Here is a 21,498-nt window from a genome sequence, read left to right on the forward strand (position 1 = left end):
CTCTCTCTCTCTCTCTCTCTCTCTCTCCCTCTCTCTCTCTCTCTCTCCCTCTCTCTCTCTCTCTCTCTCCTCTCTCTCTCTCTCCCTCTCTCTCTCTCTCTCTCTCTCTCTGTCTGTCTCTTCCCCACGCCCCTCTCTCTTTGTACCTTGAGACTAGACCTCTCCATCTTACCCAGCCTGGAAGTTCACAGGCCATATCTCACTACTGGTCATACAAGACCTTTGCCCTGCTGTTTTCCTGACTTGGGCCTTTTATCCCCCCTTAGAGCCTGGTTCCCCCAGACTCTTCCTCCCTCCCACCCAGTTCCTGGGGACTCACCATATTGATGCTGGTCTTGGTATGAAAACCTAGTCCACTGAGCCAAACTGCAGCTCAAGCTATCTACCAGCTGTAGCCTCACGGGCAGCAGGGATTACAGGAGTAATGTACTTTGTGGAACCTGCTTCTAATGAGAAGGGATAAACTCTTTCTTCTCATGTTCATCAGCTCATTAAACCCCAACCCTGGTGTCCTAGATACAAATATACTTATGGCTTTGGTTATGTTTCATATCTAGGGTCTCCCAAAAAGGAGTGAAAAAAAAAAAGGATACAATAAGAAACAGGTAGAGCACAGGGATTTTATTTGTTCACATAAAAGAAATGTTAAACAAAAAAGACTGAACTCACAATAATAGAACATCGTAAAAGAAGATTTGGTAACTTAACATAGCTTTGTTACATTTTGCTGGGAGGCTGATAGGACTACTAATTAGGCATTTGACATTTCACCTTGGTCTAGACTGTCCAAAAAACTCCTGGTACATGTCTATTGGTAGAACTATCAGGCTTACGTCAGTTCCCTTTTTAGTGGCTGCCTCTTTGATTCAGAAGCTTCCCCAACCACTAACCATTTCCAGTCCAATGGGCTAAGCACCTCCAGACCTCTTGAACTCACAACGTTGCCTACAAACCTAGAGATGTCCTCTCCAAGAACAATGTCCAAACAAGTAGGCATGGCACCTGGGTGGGTGCAGGAGAAGAACATGCCCCATCTCCCCTTCACAAGGAATCTGGAGAAAGAACATTCTATCTGCCATACCAAAGACAAAGCAAAAATGTTGAGCCAGAAGCTGGCATACCAAGTTCCCTGTCACTATGAAGGGGTAAAGGGATAACCCAAGGACCACAAACAGCTTGCTATATTCTACCAAAATGTCAAGTTCTACCAGCACCGGGCCACTCCATGGCTGGAAGCAGACCCCAAAGCTCTAACATGTTTTGACAAGAACCAGGACATGCAATTTAAAATTCAATCTTTGAGACGGTGCCAGTTCTATTTGGATATTTGCCCTCCAGAGCCTTCACTTCTCTACCCAGTTAGAATTCCCAAGGTAAATTATTTCTATTTTCCAACATGTTTTAGAAGTTGAAAAGGATGAAGGAAAGACACATATGATAGGGAGAAGAGGTAAATCAATGCTGTAGTACAAATAATAAGAACACATATGCTTTTATTGATAAAGCATATGTGTTACATTTCTTATCCTTTCATTTATTGTCCTTAAGTGGTATTTTAAATACATGAAAAAAAATCAAAGCAGGAAGAGATTAGGGAGCTTATCTGCTCAAGTCACTTCAGAGCCAGAATTAGAATAAAAAATTCTCGGATTTCTGATCCAATTTTACTAAACAATCCTGGGAGAGTATCACGCCTTCTTTAAACTCCTACATGTACAATTTCAATGATAAAGTAACTTTCTGAAGGAGGACTAAACAAAGGCTGTCAGGAATGATGATAGAGATGACCAGATCCTGGCTCCTCCTTCCTTCCCCTTCCTCCTTTCCCCTCTTTCCCCCCCCTTCCCTTTCCATGCCTGATAAAGCATGATGACATTTCCCTCAGAGTAAGGAAGACTAGGTTCCAATCCTGTCTCTGAAACATCCTGGCTACCTGATGGTGGGCACATCACTTACCCTCTTAGTGCCCCAGGCACTCTTGAGAATATAGAACTCAGAGCAGGCACTATCTATCTACTCTGGCAGAGTTTGTTCCTCACCTGGAACTCCCTAAAACTGTGAAATCACAGTGGGAACAAAAAGTAAAAACAAAACACAGAAGAGGGCACCAGAAACTTGGAAGATTATTCTGGGCCTCTTCTACTAGGTAGTATTTAAGTACTTATCTCTGTCTAACCCCAAATCCCTTGGATGTCAGGCTACTAAATAGGACGAACTTGAAGAGTGGCCCTGTTTTTTTCCATGAGTGGCTCCTCAGGTCTGTGCCTTTGGGGGAGTTCCAGTGTGCCTGGATCCAAGGTGAGACAGAAGGTACCTGGAAAGAAGCTGAAACCTCTTGGCCTGGCTTCATGGAAAGACATGATTGTACAGAAAGGAAAAGAATGGGAGAGGAGGAAGGAGCAGAAGTATGATATGATTAGAACTAGAGGAATCAGTGGAGGCCAGCAGTGGAGGTAGGGTGGCACAGTAGACCCAGCACTGGTTTTGGATTGGAGGACTTGGATTTCAATCTTGCTTCTGCCACTTGGACAGGTCACTTCGCTGGGTCTGGGTTCCCTCCTCTGTAAAATGAGGGAGTAATACTACATGACCTTTAAGGTGCTTTCTAGCTCAAAATTTACCCACCTACGATCTATTCTGATTGCCTCACTTTTCTGGGGGAGGGGGAGACTGAAGTTGTGATTTCATTGATACAGGAACCGCCTAAAGAAGAAACCCCCTTTACCGTTGCAGATCAACCTGGTCAACACCTAATTGTACATAACAACACCAGTAGTAAGACAATGAGCTGGGATTCAAATCCAGAAATTAGGATCAGAGATTTGGAGAAAGAATGGACCTTAGAGGCCACCTAACCAACATTATAGATGCAGGATTAGAATCGAGCTCTTCATAGCTCCAAGGCCAACACTCTTATCTACTGCACCATACTGCCTCCTTGTAACCCAGCTACTAATTTTTTTACAGACGAGGAAATGAGATCGTCAACATATCTAGAGCACTTTTTACTATATCAAGAAATGGGAGAGAGGGGGAGCGGGCGGCGGGTTAGTAGGAACCGAGAACACAGTCGGTTTCGTTCTTAGTCCTAGAGTCCTAGCAAAACACTTCAATCTGGACTGCAAGCTCCTGGTGGGCTAGCGAAGATTGAGCCCTGCCCTGTGGTTGATGCTCAAAAGCTCGATTTGGGTTTGTAGGGCAGAGCTGAGGGGGGAGGAGAAGGAGGAGGAGGAAAATGGGGGCGTCTCCGGGAGGGTTAAGGCCCGTTACTATTGGTCCCGGGACCTCCTCTGTGCCTCAGGGGCGAGGCCAGGGGTGGAAGATAGCATTGGGTGGAAGAGGCGGGGTCCGGAGCTGGTCTCTCTTGGGCTCGGGCAGTCGGGACTAGTCGGGGACACGAACCACTGCAGCTGTTGGGAAGGGAGAGGAAACAGCGGGGAACTAGACAAGACGAGGTGGTTGAGTCCGAAGTCCCCGCAGTGTCCCCGGATCTTCACTCAGACCATCTTCCCCCTATACAAACCGCTTGCGCTCACGTCCTAGAGCCGGAGGACACAGCAGTGCTCAGCGGAACTCGGTACCGCCGTCCGCGATGAGGGAGATCGTCCATATCCAGGCAGGACAGTGCGGGAATCAAATTGGCACCAAGGTAGGAGAGTAGGGCTGCGCCAGGGGTGGGGGTGGGTTTGGAGCGGGGTGGGGAAGGTCGTCTGTTTTGGCGGGGAGGGGTGCTTCTTAGAGATTGCAAGCAGAATTAGGAAGATGATGTTGGGTGGTGCTGAAGGATTGCTGTTTATTGAGTTTGGTACCAGGAGAGATGAATTAGCTGTGCGGTCCCTCTAAAGTGTCATCAGTCGGGCCAGGCAGTCCCCTCTCTTCCCTTCTCGCATCTCCATGCAACTACCCCCAGTTTCTCTCTCCAGAGCTCTCCTGGCGTCCTATCCCACTACCCGTCCCGCAGTCCTCAATCCTCTCCCTGCCCCATTCTAGGCATCCAAAGTCACACAAAACCCTACTCTGCCCGACCGCGTGTAACTCTAAAATATAGCCTGAGGCAGTGGAGGAGGCTGAGTGAAGGTGGGGGTCAGCAGGAAGCCAAGAGTCCTAAATCCGGCACAGGCCACGCTGATCCACCCTTACCCCTCATCCCTCATCCCCCATCCCGGTTTGGCCCGTCCAGTCTCCTCGTTTCCAGTCCACTCCCTCCCAAAGCAGAGAGGGAGCGGCTCAACGCAGAGCTCAGGCGCGCCAGGAATTCAGCAGCTGCTATACCACGTCCCCCGCCCCCCAACTTCTTCCCCACCCACCTACGGATCCCCCCCCTCGCCCGCCCCCAGCAATCCTCCCCTCCTGCCTAATCAGGAGTACTTACTACCCGCCTCTCCCTAGGACTCAGAGAGAAGAGGAGGAGGGAGGCTGCCCGCATTCCCTCGGTGGATAGGGAATGGGGTGTGAGGGAGGAGGGCTGTTTGGGTGGCAGGGACAGGCAGCCCAGGAAGGGGTTCAGTCCATCTAAGTGCTTACTTTCTGTCCTCCCCACCCCCTTTGTTCCTTTCTGCTCTTCCTCCTCCCTCAAGTTTTGGGAAGTGATCAGCGATGAGCACGGGATTGACCCAGCCGGAGGCTACGTGGGTGACTCGGCGCTGCAGCTGGAGAGAATCAACGTCTACTACAATGAGTCATCCAGTGAGTTGTGCCCGTGTGCGGTGCGCCAGGAAAGGGGGTCGGGGACTGTCTCCTCCCATCCGCTAACCCTCCACCCCTCGAGGCCGGACCTGCTGGAGAGGCAAGCACTCTCCCCCAGGGCATGGTTCCCTGGCGGTCAGCCTAGTTAGTCTGTCTGGGCAGGGTCCCTCACCTCCCTCCCTCCCTCTGGACAGCTCTTTCTGCACGGCCCTGCGGAGGAGAAGGAAGGGGGCCCGGAAGACAGTTATGTTTTCGGAAAAGTTGCAATAGGAGCTTGCTGCTGCTCCTCCCCCTCAGAGGCGGGAAATCCGCTGTTAATTTAAATGAATTCCAACCAGAAGTGTTCAGTTGTCTGGGATGCCAGTTTTTTTCTTCCTTCCCCAAGCCACCCCTCTCTTATTATCCCCCCCACCTCTCCCCAATCAAAAACCACATTTTACACGTTTAGAAGAAAAAGTATTGCTAACTTTTGACTAAAAAGGAGTTTGTGTTATATAACTTTTGGCTCATTTGGGTTTCTGGCTTCTCTTTCTCACTTTTGCTGTCTGCCCTTTGGGTTTTTATTTCTTTTCTCTGCTTGTGCATCCAAGGACAAAGACAGTTAAATTAGAATCTATCAATTTTGCTGCTGAGACCATGATGATGAGTCTTTGTGGGGAAGGAAGTTAATACTAGGGGATAAAGGTTAAATGTTTAGATTATTGGTGGATTTCAGTTCTCTAAGAACTGGTTATGACTAGTTTTCTAGAGACTTAGGTCATCTTGAACTCTTTGTGTCTAGGGAGTGTATTAGAATAGTTTCTGTTCACATTTCACCTCAGAAGCAGCTATACTCTATTGGGTAGCTGGAAACAATTTCTTTCTTGTCCAGCTGGAATGAAAAGGGTCCATACAAATGAAAGTAATCAGCAGGAAGGTAGAGGGCTACATGATTTTCATTGGAATTTTTGAGAACCTATTTTGGGAACCAATATTAATAAGATTAAACTTTTTAGAGGAGAGAAATTGACCAAAGAACCAAAAGAGCACCAAATCAGCTGCTACAACAAAAACAATTTATCTTCCATGGAACTAAAAATGGAAAGCTTCCCTTTGGAAACAAGGAAGTCATAGCAGGCTCATAGAAGCCTCTCTGAATGAGACCCAACTCCCAGGATACATCCCAGGGAGTTGTCAAGATTAATGGAATTAATCAAAGAGAGGTTAGCTCCTACCTGGAAGAGAGCCTTAGAAAATAACATGGTGGGATGGGTTTGTTTTTTTTTTAATATAGCCCAGAAGTATGTTCCCAGGGCCATCCTAGTGGACTTGGAACCAGGAACCATGGACAGTGTGAGATCTGGGCCTTTTGGTCAACTCTTTCGGCCTGACAATTTCATCTTTGGTACGTATGTTCCTGTCTGATTTTCTGTGTCATTGGGTGACAATCATCAATATCACTTTAGGCTTTTGTGTCTTTCCTTCTCCATCTGCAAAATGGGGATTAGGGGTGTATGTGTATGGGGGGGAATGATCTGCCTCATGTTCAAACTCTTGAGGAGCAGGAAAAATGAGGCACTAGATAGATATGAACTTTGAACTTTACAGGAACAGAAAACACTCTTGTATGAAAACAAAATTGTAGTATTATTAATGCTACCACTACTATTAATAGCTCTTTAAATGTACCTGATAGAAAAGCAGTGTTTCTCATTCATGCATTCCTTTATTTATTCATAAATTCCTTCAACAAATGCTATTTATATAGTTGCCCCAATAAATTCACAAGCATTTATTGGACTCCTACCATAATTCAGTCCCTAAGCTAGCATAGCATAGAATAGCACTGGGGGTACAGAAAGTTTTAAGACAAGGACCTCTTCTGCAGGAATTGCAGTCCTGTAGGAGAGATGAGACACATACACGTGAAAAGATAAGTAACAATTATAAGCAAGTGTAAGATCAGGTTCTGGCAGAAAGAGATACTATGGAGGCAATGATACTTTCAGACTACAGTGTTCAAAAAAAGTTTCACAGAAGAATGAAGTTTGGGGAACAGGGTAGGTGATGCAGTGGATGAAGCTCCAGCTCTTGAGTTAGGAGGACCTGAGTTCAAATCCAGCCTCAGACACTTGACATTTACTAGCTGTGTGACCCTGGGCAAGTAACTTAACCCCGATTGCCTCATTCCAAAAAAAAAAAAAAAAAAAATGAAGCTTGAGTTAGTCCTTGAAGAATGAGGAGGAACTTAGAGAAGAGGAGGGAGGTCATTCCAGGAATGAGTAAAGTCTTAGAGAGGAAAAGTGTTGTATCTCTTTTAGCTTCTCCCTGAGGTAGTTAGTGCCTCAGGGACCTTAGAGTAAAAAGATGTAGCAACATGAAACTGGGAGCATCTCTCCTCTGCCCTGTGTTCCATCCCATTATTTGAATCAGTGTGGTTCATGAATTGTAGTGGCCTTCCAAGGCTGTTCCAAAAACTGGCTCAAAATACAAACCATGTGGATTTTAAATATATATGTTATCTACTGCAGAAGAGAATTTACATTAAAGATCATAAAAATTAAGATGATAAATGTGTACCCACAATTAGTCACAAATATTCTCAGTAGCTCCACTAATTGAATTGGTGTTAGGGAAACGGCGTGAGTGTGGAGTGTGTCAGTCCATGGGAGTGTTGGGGGGGGGCAGGGTGGGATCTAAAATGAGCCACAGTGAATATTACTGCTCTACCCAAATCCTCAGTGTACATACTAAATAAATTAGTGCCTACAGGACAAGTTTAGTATAATGTCATAGGAAGAGGGGAGAATGCCCCCCAACTCCATTCCCATCCCGAAGGGTGTAAGGCCACATAGTGAAGTGACGCTACCCATTTGTACAGAATTATCTTTGCAAGAACTAGGACACAGACCAAATTTTAGGGCTCCTCTGGTTCTCCTCTCTAAGCGGTAAAGGCTATGATGATGTTGGAAGGAGAAAACGGGTATCCCAGTCTACAGAATCAGACTTAGCACTATGTTTTCTGACCTCCATCATTTTATGAAAGAGGAAACTGAGAGAACTGAAGTGCTTTATGAAGGTCACACAATTAGTCTAGAAAGTAGGATTTGTGGGGTAGCTAGGTGACTTAGTGGATAGAGCACCAGCCCTGGAGTCAGGAAGACCTGAGTTCAAATCTGGCCTCAGACACGTAACACTCACTAGCTGTGTTACTTTAGGCAAGTCACTTAGCCCCAATTGCCTTCAACCAAAAAAAAAAAAAAGTAGGATTTCAACCAAAGTCTTCTGTTTCCAGTTACAATGTTCTTTCTACTAACCCCAGGGATACTGGTTCAGGTTGGAACCAGATCTTTATGAAATTCGGGCAACAAGTTAACTGTGATGGGTCTATGAAAGTCACATGCCCAGCTCCCCCAGCTTCAGGTGCACTGCAGTAACTCCTGGGAAGACATAGTTGGCCAAAAGTGGGAGTGATTCGGGTGGGGCTTGTGTCTAAGTTTGGTTTCTGGTACTACAGTTATTGAGGAAAGCAGCCAAAACCCCCCAAACTCTTCTCTTTGTAAAAGGAAGAGGTTGCAGAGCTGAGCCTTCACCAAACCTTGCCTCTAAGCTCATAGGTCTAGCTTTGGGGTCCTCCCACTATCTTTATGACACCACATCCTTCATTTTCTCTCCCCACTAAGGAAATATTGATGCCTAGAATTGGCCACAGTGTCCTCACAGGAAATATGCAGAAAAAATGGCCCAAGTTCAAGGGAAATTCTCTCTTGGGGAGTGCCAGTGAAGTTTGGGTTTTATTTTCCTTTAAATGATAGCAAACTCCACCATTTTAGGGAAATGCCAGTTTTGTAGAATAAAAATATCTACTATGTCCAACTATAATTTCAAATCTGACACACTTCCAGGATTAGGAGTGTTAGAAGGATTTTCTAATCTGCTACTTAGGTACTGCTTGTGTGATCAGGATCAAATGACTTCATCTGGCTGTACCTCACTTTCCTCCATGGTAAAAGTAGAGAACTGAAGTAGATGATTTCTACTGAAATATATGTCCTCCTGTGACATTTTATAATCCTAAAGCTCATTCAATAGCTGAATATCAGCTTAACAATGTCAACAACAACCTTCTTGCTGGGGAAAAATATAACAAACAAACCAATGCTCAGATCCCCCTCTCTGGGAGGGAGATTATGTGCACCCATCTTCTTGGTTTCCCCTAGATCATATAAGCTTCTGCTTTTTAATTCTCTAATGTGTGGGAGAATAATAATAGCTGATATTTTATGTTGCATTTTAAGGTATGCAAAGGCATCTTATTGCCTACTTTATCTCATGTGAGCTGAGGACTTACAGGTATTATTATCTTCACTTTGCAGATAAGGAAACTGAGTCTCAAAAAGGTTGTTAGAAGAAATGGGTTCCTGTCCTGGTTTTTGCCACTTACTGTCCTTGGGCAGATCTCTTCTTTACCTTTCTGGGCCTGTTTCTTCATCTGTAAAATGGGGGGAATGGACTAGATGGCCTTTGAGGTCCCTTTGGTTCTAAATCGATGATCCTAGGAGGTGACTTGTCAATGGTCTCATCCCTAGTAAATATAGAGGCAGGACTCAAACCCATGTTTTCCCTACTCAACCATGCTGCCTTTCTGAGAATGACTACTTTACGTTTATTTAGCTCTTTTGCAGTTTTGGAAGTATTTTCACATGGGAAATCTCCTTTATTCCTCATAATAACCCTATTTAGTAAGCAAAAAATGCATACTTTTTCTCATTTTCAAGATGAGGAAACAGGGATTGTTTTTTGCCTTTTTGTATCCCAGCAGAGTGTCTGGCACATAGAAGGCATTTAATAAATATTGACTGAGTGAGTGAATAAAACAGAGCAAAGTGAAATAATTTGCCCCAAGTCATATAGCTAACAAGTGGTCCAGCTGGCACACTCACCCAGGTCATAAGATCATACATTTAGAGCCACAAGTTCTCTTTCCACTTTCCAGTTGGGTAAATGGAGGCCTACGGGATTAAATGATTAGCCTACTGTCAAAGGGACAGTAATAACAATAGCTGGTATTTAGGTGGAGCTTTAAAGTTTGGAAAGTGTTCACCATGTTATTTCAGTTGAACCTCTTGTCCTGGGATTGAATGTTGTCATTTTACAGATGAGGAAACTGAGGCTGAGGGAAGTTTAGTAACTTACAGCTAAGTAAGTGTCTAGTAAGCAGATGACCTGGGATTTGAATCCAGGTCCCTTGACTCTAGATCCTGTCCTCTTTCTATGGTAGCAATATAGGACTTCCTATAGGACTATAGGACTTCCAAAGTCCTGTAGGATTCATTAATAGGCAACAGGTCCAGGGCTCTTACCACTCTGTCATACAGTCTCCAGTATAGAGGGCTGGGATGAAAAGAAACAAGCAATGCACATGTGTTTGAATTGGAACTGGAGGGTCAGGTATTCCGAGTGAAAGACAGCAACTCTTAGAGTAGCTGAAATATTGATATTAGCTGTCTTTAGACCTTTTTTGTGTCATGGACCCCTTGGGCAGTCTAGTGAAGTCTATGGACCCCTTCTCAGATAATGTTTTCTAAGTAATTGAAGGAAATACTAATTTTTAGTTCAAGGTTAATGAAAATAAAAATCTAATTTTTTCCCATCTAAATTCACAGAACCCCTGAAGTCTAGAGGGATCAATGGACCCCTAGATTCAGAACCCCTGATTTAGACTCCAAATGGAAGGGGTACTTCCACTGAGTGGTCACTAACAACAGGTAACCGATCTAGTGGAAGTTCCTTACTATTGCTCACCACCCATCTATGACTTCCCCCAACAGAATGAATACAAACCAAGATTATGTGAGTTGACTTTTTTTTTTAAGTTGTTAAAGTGTATTTTGTAAAAACCTACACCTGAATTGGAAAGCATGTGTATGCAGCAAGGTATAAAAGAACAGGAATGCATTTTTTTGTAGGGAAAAATGGATTAAATCCTATTTTTCCTGGCTAGTGAGTCAAACCAATTGATTTCTGCTTAGGCTATAGTTATGGAGGCATCCTGTGGGAAGATATCTCAGTGGGTCAAATGTGTCATATGCATATTATGGCAAAAAGAACAGCTGAAAGTTAGGGTTTACTTTTAGCAATTCTCCCATTTGTAACTTTTTCTCCAGTTTCAGATCTGGCAGACATGAGTGTTAGAAAACCTAAACAGTGCAGTGGTGCCTTCAGAGAGGTTTGAACAGGACATAAATCAGAGGGTGTGTCCTTTGCCAGGGAAAGACAGCTCAGTGGTATCTGTTGAGGCTTGACTGAAGCTTGGAAAATTACAGTCTCATTTTCTATAGTCAGGAGTCACTGACTGCAATGTCACAACACGCTATTACTAGTGATGTTCATTTCATAACCCCCAAATATTTAACTAGGAGCTCCAGTTGCTATGAGACTGTTGCAAAATATTCAGAAGTCTCTAGCTTCTTTCTTTTTCCAAGAACACATAGAGAAAGCTTCAGGACCAATCAATCTACTGTAAATATTTAGCAACCACAGCAAATGGTATAAACTCAGAAAAAGGGAACAGAGGTTTGGAGTCTGCTCTAAGTTCACTGAAGGAACAGCTTCTGACTTGATTTATTCTTGTTTTATGCTTCTCTGAAGTAACCTGTTTGTTTTCAGTTCCACCTTTTTGTTATTTTAATGGAGGAATGCATTCCCACTTTTTAAAAAGTAGCTACAGTAATGTTATCTTCTTGCAAGAAGGTATAATCCTTATTCAACGATCAAAGAGGAAACATAACTGCTTTTCTGAGTCTTGTAGCTTCAACAGAGCTTGGCTCAGGGATGTAGCCTGTCCTCTGTTGGGTCTTTGGTGCCTGCTTGCCACATGTGGCTGGCCACCTTGCCACATGTGGCTGGCCACCTTAGCAAGAGAGGGAGAGGGAGAGAGAAGGGAAGAAAAAGAGAGAGAAAGAAAGATAGTAGGAGGAAAAAAACAGGAGGGAGGGAGGAAGAGAGAGAGGAAGAGAGAGAGGAAGGGAGAAAGAACGAAAGGGGAGAGAGGGAAAGAGAGAAAAAAAGGAGAGAGGGAGAGAAGAAGAGGGGGAGAGAGAGGGAAGGAGAGAAGAGGAAGAAGGAGGAGGAAGAGAGAAAGAAGAGCATGAGGAGGAAGAGGAGAAGAAAAAGGCGATGAAGAGACAAAGACGATGAAGATGAAGGAGAAGGAGAAAAAACAACTGTTTTTTATGTTGTTCCACAGCTGTGCAGGAAGCACAGTGATTTCTGTATCCTCAGGAGGTAATAGTCACATCCGAGACTGTGCCTACAGTCAGGGGAAAACGGAACAAGGAAATGGCTCACTTGAAACAATTGAAATGCTCAGTAATTGTACCATGCCCTGGCTCCCCATGCAGAAGACTGGAAAGCTTGAGCTGCTGTCTCAGTTTTGGCCTGATATGTCCCTTTCTTAATAAATATCGGATGCTGCTGTGCAAATGGCCATTGTGCCTGTTAAACCAAAGGAAATCTGGGCAAAGAATAACTGCAAGGAGGTGCAGAATTTACTCCTGAGTTAGGTAAGAGACTGAATATCTCTGGAGCTCCTACCAACAGGTGCAGATACCAAGTGTGGCACATGCCAGAGAGAAATCTGCTGCAACTCTAGAAACAAATCATCGGTGATTTAAATGCTTTTTGGTATATTTACCAGGACCAGAGAAGGAGCTCAGTGGCTAAGGTGTGTTTGTTTTTTCCCCACCTATTTCTCTACCTTTCGGAAATAATAAAAGATTTAAACTCTCAATCAGCAAATAGTTAATAGGCACTTATGATGTGACCAGCACTGGACTAGATGCTGTGAGGGAATCTGGATGTCTGTGTTGTCAAGAAGCTGACAATCTAATGGGAGGAAAAAGAACCACAGAGGAGGACTGTGGGGTAGTGCAGAGGTGTCAAACACATGGGCAGGCCCAAACTAGAGTAAAATATAATTGAGGAATATTTAACAAAATAAATAAAAATACAATAGGTGACCTGCAGGGATCTTCATATATGTTTTATTGTTGTTGTTGAGTTGTTTTCAGTTGTGACTTGCCAAGTCACACTTAGTAAGGGTCTGAGGCTAGACTTGAACTCAGATCTTCCTGACTCCAAGCCCAGTGCTCTAGCCATGCACCATCTACCTGCCCCATATGAATTAATATTGTTATTCAGTCTTTTTCAGTCATATCCAACTCTTTGTGACCCCATTTGGGGTTTTCTTGGCAAAGATACTGGTTGGTTTGCCATTTTCTTCTGTAGCTCATTTTATAGATAAGGAAACTGGGGCAAATAGAGTTAAGTGACTTGCCCGGGGTCACATAGCTAGTGAGTGTCTGGGACCAGATTTGTACTCGGAAAGAAGAGTCTTCCTGACTCCAGGCCTAGTATTCTATATACTGAGCCACCTAGCAGCCCCTGTATGTGGTTTAGTGGCCCCCGTTTTTATTTGAATTTGATATGACTAATGTAGTATATAGCACAGGTGACCTGGAGTCAGGAAGACCTGAGTTCAAATCCCCTTTGAGTCACTAGCTCTAGGCCTCAGTTTCCTCATCTGTAAAATAAAAAGGTTAGACTCAATGACCTCTAAGGACCATTCTGATTCTAAAATCTGTGATCCTGACTTGTCTGACTTAGCACTGGTATACCAAAGAGACTTAGTATATATATTGGTTCATGGTTTATTTTATTCTGTACCCACTCATCAAACACAAATATTTTAATATATGAAAAACAGGAAAGAGAACTGTATTAAGAAACTGGACATAATGTACAGTAGGGGATGTCAAACTAGGGTCCATGGGCTGGATACCACCTGTTTTTGTACTGCCAACGAGCCAAGAATGTTTTTTACATGTAAATGCATTTACATGTAAACTATTTATATGTAAAAATGATCATTTACATATAAACATCAGTCTTAGCTCATGGAGCCACCCATGGCCCACCAGGAAGTAGACCAAACAAACCCTGATGTAGAGTTGGATTTTTTTTTTAAAGACTATATATTATATTTAGCAAGGTAGTAACAAAATTGCTCCTTTTTTGTACCCTTCTACCCTTGTTTTTTTTCTTTCGTGCACTTAAAATATTTTGTTTTTATTTTTTTTTTCATGCTTATCACTATCACTAATTTGATCTTTGGTTTTTTTAATCACCTCAGTTTGCGAATTGTGAATTGTCATAAACTGGTGAAACCCAGACAAAGCAGTTTGCCCTTTAGGTAGCTGGCTTCAAACCAGTAAAAATAAATAAAGATTAAGTCAGCGGAAGCCTGTGGCTAGATAACATCAAGTGAGCCCATCTTCAGTATGGCAGGCAGTCCACATACAAAAATCACATTTGGATTATTTCAGGGCAGTGTCTGTAGCAGAGAGCTGGAAAGCTTGAGAATTCCTGACTCTTTCTTTTTTTTAAAACAATGCCTGCTTCTTCCCACCCCCACTTCTCCAGCTTTGTGGTTTGGCTTCATGTTTTCTCTATTCATCGGAGAAGATCTGCTAGCCAAAAGTCAAAATTAGGGGATCTGTAGCTTCCTTTGCCACTGACTCATAGTGTGGCTTTGGAATTTGTTGTAGAATTTTGTTATCACCCAGCCTATGATTTGTAGGTAAATAATAGTTTGTTTTAGTCAATATCTGTCAAGTATTTGAAAGCTGCCAATGAAAGATGCCTTGGGAATAAGTGAAGTTTCTCTTTCTATGGTTTTTGGTGGTCTGAAAGTTGAGCACAAGTTAACAGTGGAATGAGGCAGCTAGGTAGTGAAGTAGATAGGGCATTGTGCCTGGAATCAGGGATACCCGATTTCAAATTTGACCTTGGACACTTACTAGCTGTGTGACTCTGGGCAGGTCATTTGACCTCTGTTTGCCTCAGTTTCCTCATCTGTAAAATGGGGATAATAATAGCATCTCTGTCCCAGGGTTGTTGTGAGAATCAAATGAGATAATATTTGTAAAGCACTTAGCACAGTGCCTGGCACATAGTAAGCACTATACATTAGTTAGGCATTAGTATTATTATTAATAACAATTATTTTAAAAAAGCTAACGTGATTTCGGGTATAGCATCCAGAGTGAAAGGAGGCTATAGTTGTTATTGTTGTCTTTAATTATGTGGCAGTAATCCGTGTTTATACTATTGATTGATTCTTCTTTTACATGGTATCAGTTTACATGCAGCGTTCACATGTTCTTCACATGTTACTTGTAGTGTAAATATTTTCTATTATATTCATATTTCGTAATTTAGCTTAGCCATTTCTCAACCAATGGAAACTTGAGGTTGTTTCTAGTTTTCTGCTAATGCAAATAGTGTTGCTAGGGAAGCATACTCACATGAAGCGTCAGGGAATAGTGAAAAAGAAAGCCATCCTTTAAGCCAAGAAGACAAGGATTTGAATCCTGTCTCTTGACACATAATGACTGTATGACCTCTGGCAAATCATTTAACTTCTCAGATTCAAAAAGAAACACCACATGTTGACTTAGAAAAACCACAAATTAACATTATTTATATATTTTTATTTATTTTAAAAACATTTTCTAATTACATTTTAATCTGGTTAGGGCCACATGAACAAATTTGACACCTCTGCTCTAGGCAACTAAGACCACAAGTTTCAGAGAAGGTGCTGACCTACGCTGTTAGAGGATGTTTCCTACATCAAGGAAATCATGGCTCCAGTATATATCCATATATATGCACACATATGTCTCCATGTTTACTGCCAATACCTCCTTAAAAGCATTGGGCCTAGTCAACAAGCATTTATTAAGGGCTTAATATATGCACTAGGGATAGAAGGAAAGGCAAAAATATGGTCCCTGTCATCAAGAAGATTACATTCTAATGGGGGATACACATGCAAAAAAAATTACATATAAGATATATAGTATAAACGGAAAGGAACCACAAAAGGAAGGCACTAGCAATGGGAAGTCAGGGCTTGGGGGGAAGGAAGACCTCTTGTAGGAAGTGAGAATTGAGCTGAAGGAAGCCAGGAAAGCCAGAGGCAGAGATGAGGAGGGAGAAAATTTCAGGCTTGGGAGATAATCAATGAAGTTACAGAATCAAGAGACGGAGCATCACGTGCAAGAAGGCCAGGGTTCTGTCCTGTAAAGTATGAGGAGGAGAGCAAGGTGTAAGGAAACTGAAAAAGTAGGAAGGGGACAGTGACAGACTTTAGATGCTAAACAGAGGATTTTATATGGAGGGGGGGTTGCCAAAGCCAAGCCTATATTAAGGAAATCACTCTGGAGTGAAGGACAGATTGGTGTAGAGAAGAGACCTGTATTGTAATAGTCCAGGTGTGAGGTGATAAGGACCCAGACCAGGGCGGTAACTCTGTGAATGGAGAGAAGGGGATGCATTTGAGAGAAGTGAAGGTAGAAATGATAAGACTTGGCAACAGATTGCATATGTGGGGTGAGTGCAAGTAAGAAGTTGAGGATGGCACCAAAACACGTAAGTTTGGGTGGCACGCGGGTGGTACTCTCAACAGTAATAGGGAAGATCAGAAAACAGGAGGCTTTGGGGAAAAGAAAATGGACTCTGTTTAAGAATGTTAGGTTTGAGATGTCTATAGGACATCCAGTTTGAGATGTTCAAAAGGTGATGTGAGACTGGAGCTCAGGAGAGAGATTAGTGCTGGATATATAGTTTTGGAAATTATCTGCATAGAGATAGTAATTGAACCCATGGGTGCCAATGAGATAACCAGGTGAGACTAGGAGAAAAAGGCCCAGAACACAGCCATGGTGAACACTCATAGTTAGCAAAGGAGACTGAAGAGTAGTCAGACAGGCAAGAGAAGAACCAGGAGAGAACAGTATCAAGAAAAGCTAGAGAAGAGAATATCAAGGAGAAGAGGGTGATTGACAATGTCAGAGGCTGCAGAGAGGGCAAGGATGAGGACTGAAAAAAGCCATTAGAATGGGCAATTAAAAGATCATTAGTAACTTTGGAGAGAGCAATTTCAGCTGAATGATGAAGTCAGAAGACAGACTGAAGAGGATTCAGAAGCAAGGAAGAGCTGAGAAAGTGGAGACACCAAGTAGAGATGGCTTTCTCAGAGTTTAGCTATGAAAGGGAAAAGGTATGATAATAGGGATGGTCAGAAAAATTATGTTTTTGTTTGTTTTTTTTTAAAGCTGGGAGAGATATGGACATGTTTGTAGGAATCAGAGATGCAGTCAATAGGTAGAGAGTGAAGATTAGCTAGAAAATGGATATGGTAGTGGGAGCAATAAGCCGGAGATGAGGTAAGATGGGATCAAGGGGGAACACGTATGGATTTGCCTTTGCAAGGACCACTTTTTCATGAGATAGTAGAAGGCAGCTAAGTAATGTAAGATGAGGAGGGGAAAAGAGGAAGCTCTTCATGAATGACAGTTTTTTCAATGAAGTAAGAGAAGCCTTCAGCTGAGAGGGTTGGGGGAAGGCGGTAGGCTCAAGAATGAATGAAAAGTTTTGGAACACCTGCTACAGTGAGTGGATAGTGAATCAACTAAGGAAATATTAAGGATTGCCTTACTGCAGTAAAGGCCCCGTTCAGATTATTTATAACAAATTTATAGTGCTTGGGAGTGTCTGGCACATAGTAGGTGCTTAATAAACGCTTACTGAATTGACAATTTTTATTGATTCAGTCAGTAGCATGTGAATAGAAACAAAATGGTGGGAATGATCCAAGGTTGGGGTTTGGCAGAGCATGAGAGAAAATAGAGTAAGAAGGTAAAGGACTCAAGTGTAAAGGGTCATGTAACCATCATCCTAAAAAGCGAAAGATTTGGAGATTTGGCCTAGTAATTGCTTCTATGAATGCTGCAGCCACAGCTACTCAAGACCCAGAAAAAAGAGTTCTGGCCATCAAAGTCCTTGGCAATGTGCAATGGCTCAACATTAGAAAATGAGGTTTTTTAGGAAGAGATGACTTCAAAGAAAATGTATTTGCTTTGCTGCTAAGGATCATAGGATCTTTCAATCTGACTTGCCACTGACATTTCCTCAGTTATACTGCTAATGTGTTAGAATCTAGACTTCAGTCTTCTGACCCCAAGACAAGTCCTTTTCCCACTAAACCACACTGTGCTTCAGTAAATGTGCTTTCCTCCCCTCCTGTTAACATATGACTGCATCTTAAAACAGTGTTTCTGATGTGGTTTTGCCTCTTCTGCCCAGATCAAACTATTATTTCCAAGTAGCATTCTATCAAGGATTAGTAACAGGACAAAAAAAGCCAGAGGATTTTGATCCTTTGTAGAAAAGACTAAGAGAGGTTAGGCGACTTTTCAATGGAGTATGTTCTATTTAGGTAAGCTGTCTGAACTTCGGGCTAAAAATAACTCAATTTTATGTTAACATTTTCCTACATACTAATCTTTTATTAGAAAATTAATTTAAAGTGAATAATTCTGAAAGACTTTGATCAGTGGAAGGATCAAACATGATTCCAGAGGAGAAAGAATGCTGCCTACCAACCTCCCAACAGAGGTGATGGGACTAAATATGCAGAATGAGACACATTTTTTAACATGGCCAATACAGGAATTTGCTTTGCCTGACTATATGTTACAAAAGTTTTGTCTTCCCTCTCCTTTTTTCCAGTGGGAAAGAGGTAGGAGAGAAAATAAATGTTAATTTAAAATATATATAAATAAAAAATAAAAGTTGATAAATTAGAAAAAATTCAAATGTGCTTTTAAAAAAAGACTTACAGGGGCAGCTAGTTGGCACAGTGGATAGAGCACCAGCCCTAAAGTCAGGAGGACCTGAGTTCAAATCTGGCCTCAGACCAAACACTTGATACTTACTAGCTGTGTGACCCTGGGCAAGTCACTTGACCCCAGTAGCCTAAAAAAAATAAATAAATAAAAGAAAAAGTGAAAAAAAAGATTTGCTTTACTCTTACATGCAAATTTATTGTATCTTTGGATCGGCTCTCTACTAAAGTCCTACTTGTGATGCCTCATCTCAGCAGGGAAATGACTTGAGTTCTCACAGGTTGTGCCAGTGAAGCACAAGCTGCAGTTGGTTTTTAACAAGCTGGAGAATACTTCAGAACATAGGTCCAATCGTGGTCCATCTGCATGATGTTCAGAGAAGCTAATCACAGTGGTTGAGTACAGGGAAATAAAATTTTTGGTGACAGAAACTATCATTTACCAAAGCTAGAATGGTTGCAGTCTGACAGAATCATGAATCTTTGAAGTATTAGGACCAAATTTTTTCCTAGTGAAATACTTCTCCAAGTTCAAGACAAAAGTAACAAGGAAAACGGGATTATGACACACAGAAATTTGCTTCCCCAGAAACTTTTTAGGAATAAATGTCTTCTATCAGGTGAGATTTATCTTTTTTTTTTCCAGCTCTCTGAATGCATTAGAGGAAATACAATAACTATAAATTTATGTCATTTGTTAAACTTGTCTTCCAAACTAGAAGCTGTTTGAGGGCAAACAGCATGGCATATAATTCTTTGATAATTGTCATTGTCTAGCAGAATACCACACACCTGGTACATAACTTGAGTACTGAATGTATGCACAAGAATTAAATTTTTCTTTTTAAATTTTGCAACTCAGGCTATAGGGAAAGAAGAGTTCCATAACTTTTTTTGTATTGATGCTTTTAGACGAAGATTAGGCCTCCCTTTTCAAATCACATGCATTTTTCTTCTATGTTTTATTGCAGGACAAACCGGTGCAGGAAACAATTGGGCAAAGGGACATTACACTGAAGGAGCAGAGCTAGTAGATTCAGTGCTTGATGTAGTGAGGAAAGAATGTGAACACTGTGACTGTCTGCAAGGATTTCAGCTCACTCACTCCCTGGGAGGAGGAACAGGGTCTGGTATGGGAACACTGCTCATCAGCAAAATCCGAGAGGAGTATCCAGACAGAATCATGAATACCTTTAGCGTCATGCCTTCTCCCAAAGTGTCTGATACTGTGGTGGAGCCTTATAACGCAACCCTGTCGGTCCACCAGCTGGTTGAAAACACAGATGAAACTTACTGCATTGACAATGAGGCCTTGTACGATATCTGCTTCCGTACCTTGAAGCTTACCACCCCAACCTATGGAGACCTTAACCACCTGGTGTCTGCAACCATGAGTGGGGTAACCACCTCACTGCGCTTCCCGGGGCAGCTCAATGCTGATCTCCGCAAACTGGCCGTCAACATGGTCCCTTTTCCTCGCCTTCATTTCTTCATGCCAGGCTTTGCTCCTTTAACAGCCAGAGGTAGTCAGCAGTACCGAGCCCTGACGGTCCCAGAACTCACTCAGCAAATGTTTGATGCTAAGAACATGATGGCTGCTTGTGACCCAAGACATGGACGGTATCTCACTGTGGCCACTGTCTTCCGAGGCCCAATGTCTATGAAGGAAGTGGATGAGCAGATGCTGGCCATCCAGAACAAGAATAGCAGCTATTTTGTAGAGTGGATCCCTAATAATGTCAAGGTAGCTGTATGTGACATCCCTCCTCGTGGCCTTAAAATGGCCTCCACATTTATTGGCAATAGCACTGCAATTCAGGAGCTCTTCAAACGCATCTCTGAGCAGTTCTCTGCCATGTTCCGCCGGAAGGCTTTCCTTCATTGGTTTACAGGAGAGGGAATGGATGAAATGGAGTTTACAGAAGCGGAAAGTAATATGAATGATCTAGTCTCAGAATACCAGCAGTATCAAGAAGCTACAGCCAATGATGGAGAGGAAACTTTTGAAGATGATGAGGAAGAGATCAATGAATAAAAAAAATTTTCCCTATCACATGAAAACATGAATGAAAGCTTAATAAAATTCCTTTAAATGTATAAACTGTCTTCAATTTAAAGTCTTTTGAACATGGCAGATAACTGACGTGGAAGGTAGTTGGAAAACTAAGAATTTTTCTTTTCATCCCTTTGTGGGAAAAAATAGGCTGTGCAGTATCATATTATACTGAATATGCAACATAAACTTTAAGAAAATCTATTCATAATAAAAATATTATTACATCTGCTTTTTTGGGGGAGATAGGTTAAAATAAATACTTATTTTAACAAAGCCAAGTTAGAGAAGAAAAAAGAAATAACTATACAAACTAATGACAACTACAGTAACTCCTAGGGGTGTGTGGTTGTGCTTCATCTCTCTTCCGGGGTTTGCAAAATGCCAGTGCTGGTTACTGAAGAAATAAGCTGAAAGGGAGAAACCACTCTTATCAGCAAGTCAGAAAATCTTAGAGATAGTAACTAGTATTTTTGGTAGCTTCCATGTCTCAGCAAAGCTTGACAATCGTTTTAGGACAAATAACAAAGAAATATTACTTTATATAACAGGAACTGATTATTTCCTCAAGATATAACTGATAATATAAATGTAATCACAGAATTTAAGAAAGACACATAAAAGATCTAGTCCAGGAGTTGGCAAACTACAGCCCAAGACAGGGGTGGGGAACCTGTGGCCTTGAGGCCCTTTGAATACAATGCACTTGAGGACCTAGAGGGCCACATGTGGCCTCAAGTTCCCCACCCCTGGCCCAAGAGCTAAGACTGGTTTTTACATTTTAAATCAACAGCTGTATTTTAAAATGTACAAAAACAGGTGGCAAGTTGGATTTGGCCTGCAGGCCATAGTTTGCAGACCCTTGATCTGGTCTGTAAGATTCAGAGTTGGAAGGGAGCTAACATTACCTAGTTCAACCCCCTCATTTTACAAATTCTGACCACTTTATAAAAAATCTACAGGACTAGAAAAGTAATGAATGACCTTCAACACTGGCATGATGGGCTTGATGCTAAGATCTAAATAA

The 21,498-nt window shown here is 42.3% G+C and overlaps 1 protein-coding gene across 2 annotated transcripts; it reads left to right on the forward strand.

The window, feature by feature from the left end:
• Positions 1–3,370: 3,370 nt before the first annotated feature.
• Positions 3,371–20,515, forward strand: TUBB6 (tubulin beta 6 class V). 2 transcript variants are annotated; one of them, XM_027852323.1, is made up of 4 exons: positions 3,371–3,649; positions 4,578–4,686; positions 5,960–6,070; positions 19,390–20,515. In XM_027852323.1, exons 1-4 carry the CDS (start codon positions 3,593–3,595, stop codon positions 20,451–20,453), a joined length of 1,341 nt encoding a protein of 446 aa, XP_027708124.1. In that variant the 5' UTR covers positions 3,371–3,592; the 3' UTR covers positions 20,454–20,515. The 2 variants fall into 2 exon arrangements, with proteins under 2 accessions (XP_027708124.1, XP_027708125.1); XM_027852324.1 differs by lacking the exons at positions 3,371–3,649; positions 4,578–4,686 and adding an exon at positions 4,707–4,786.
• The last annotated feature ends 983 nt before the right edge of the window (positions 20,516–21,498 follow it).

Source organism: Vombatus ursinus, unplaced genomic scaffold (genome assembly GCF_900497805.2).
Source record: "Vombatus ursinus unplaced genomic scaffold, bare-nosed wombat genome assembly UNPS02009573.1, whole genome shotgun sequence".
Classification (NCBI taxonomy): domain Eukaryota; kingdom Metazoa; phylum Chordata; class Mammalia; order Diprotodontia; family Vombatidae; genus Vombatus; species Vombatus ursinus.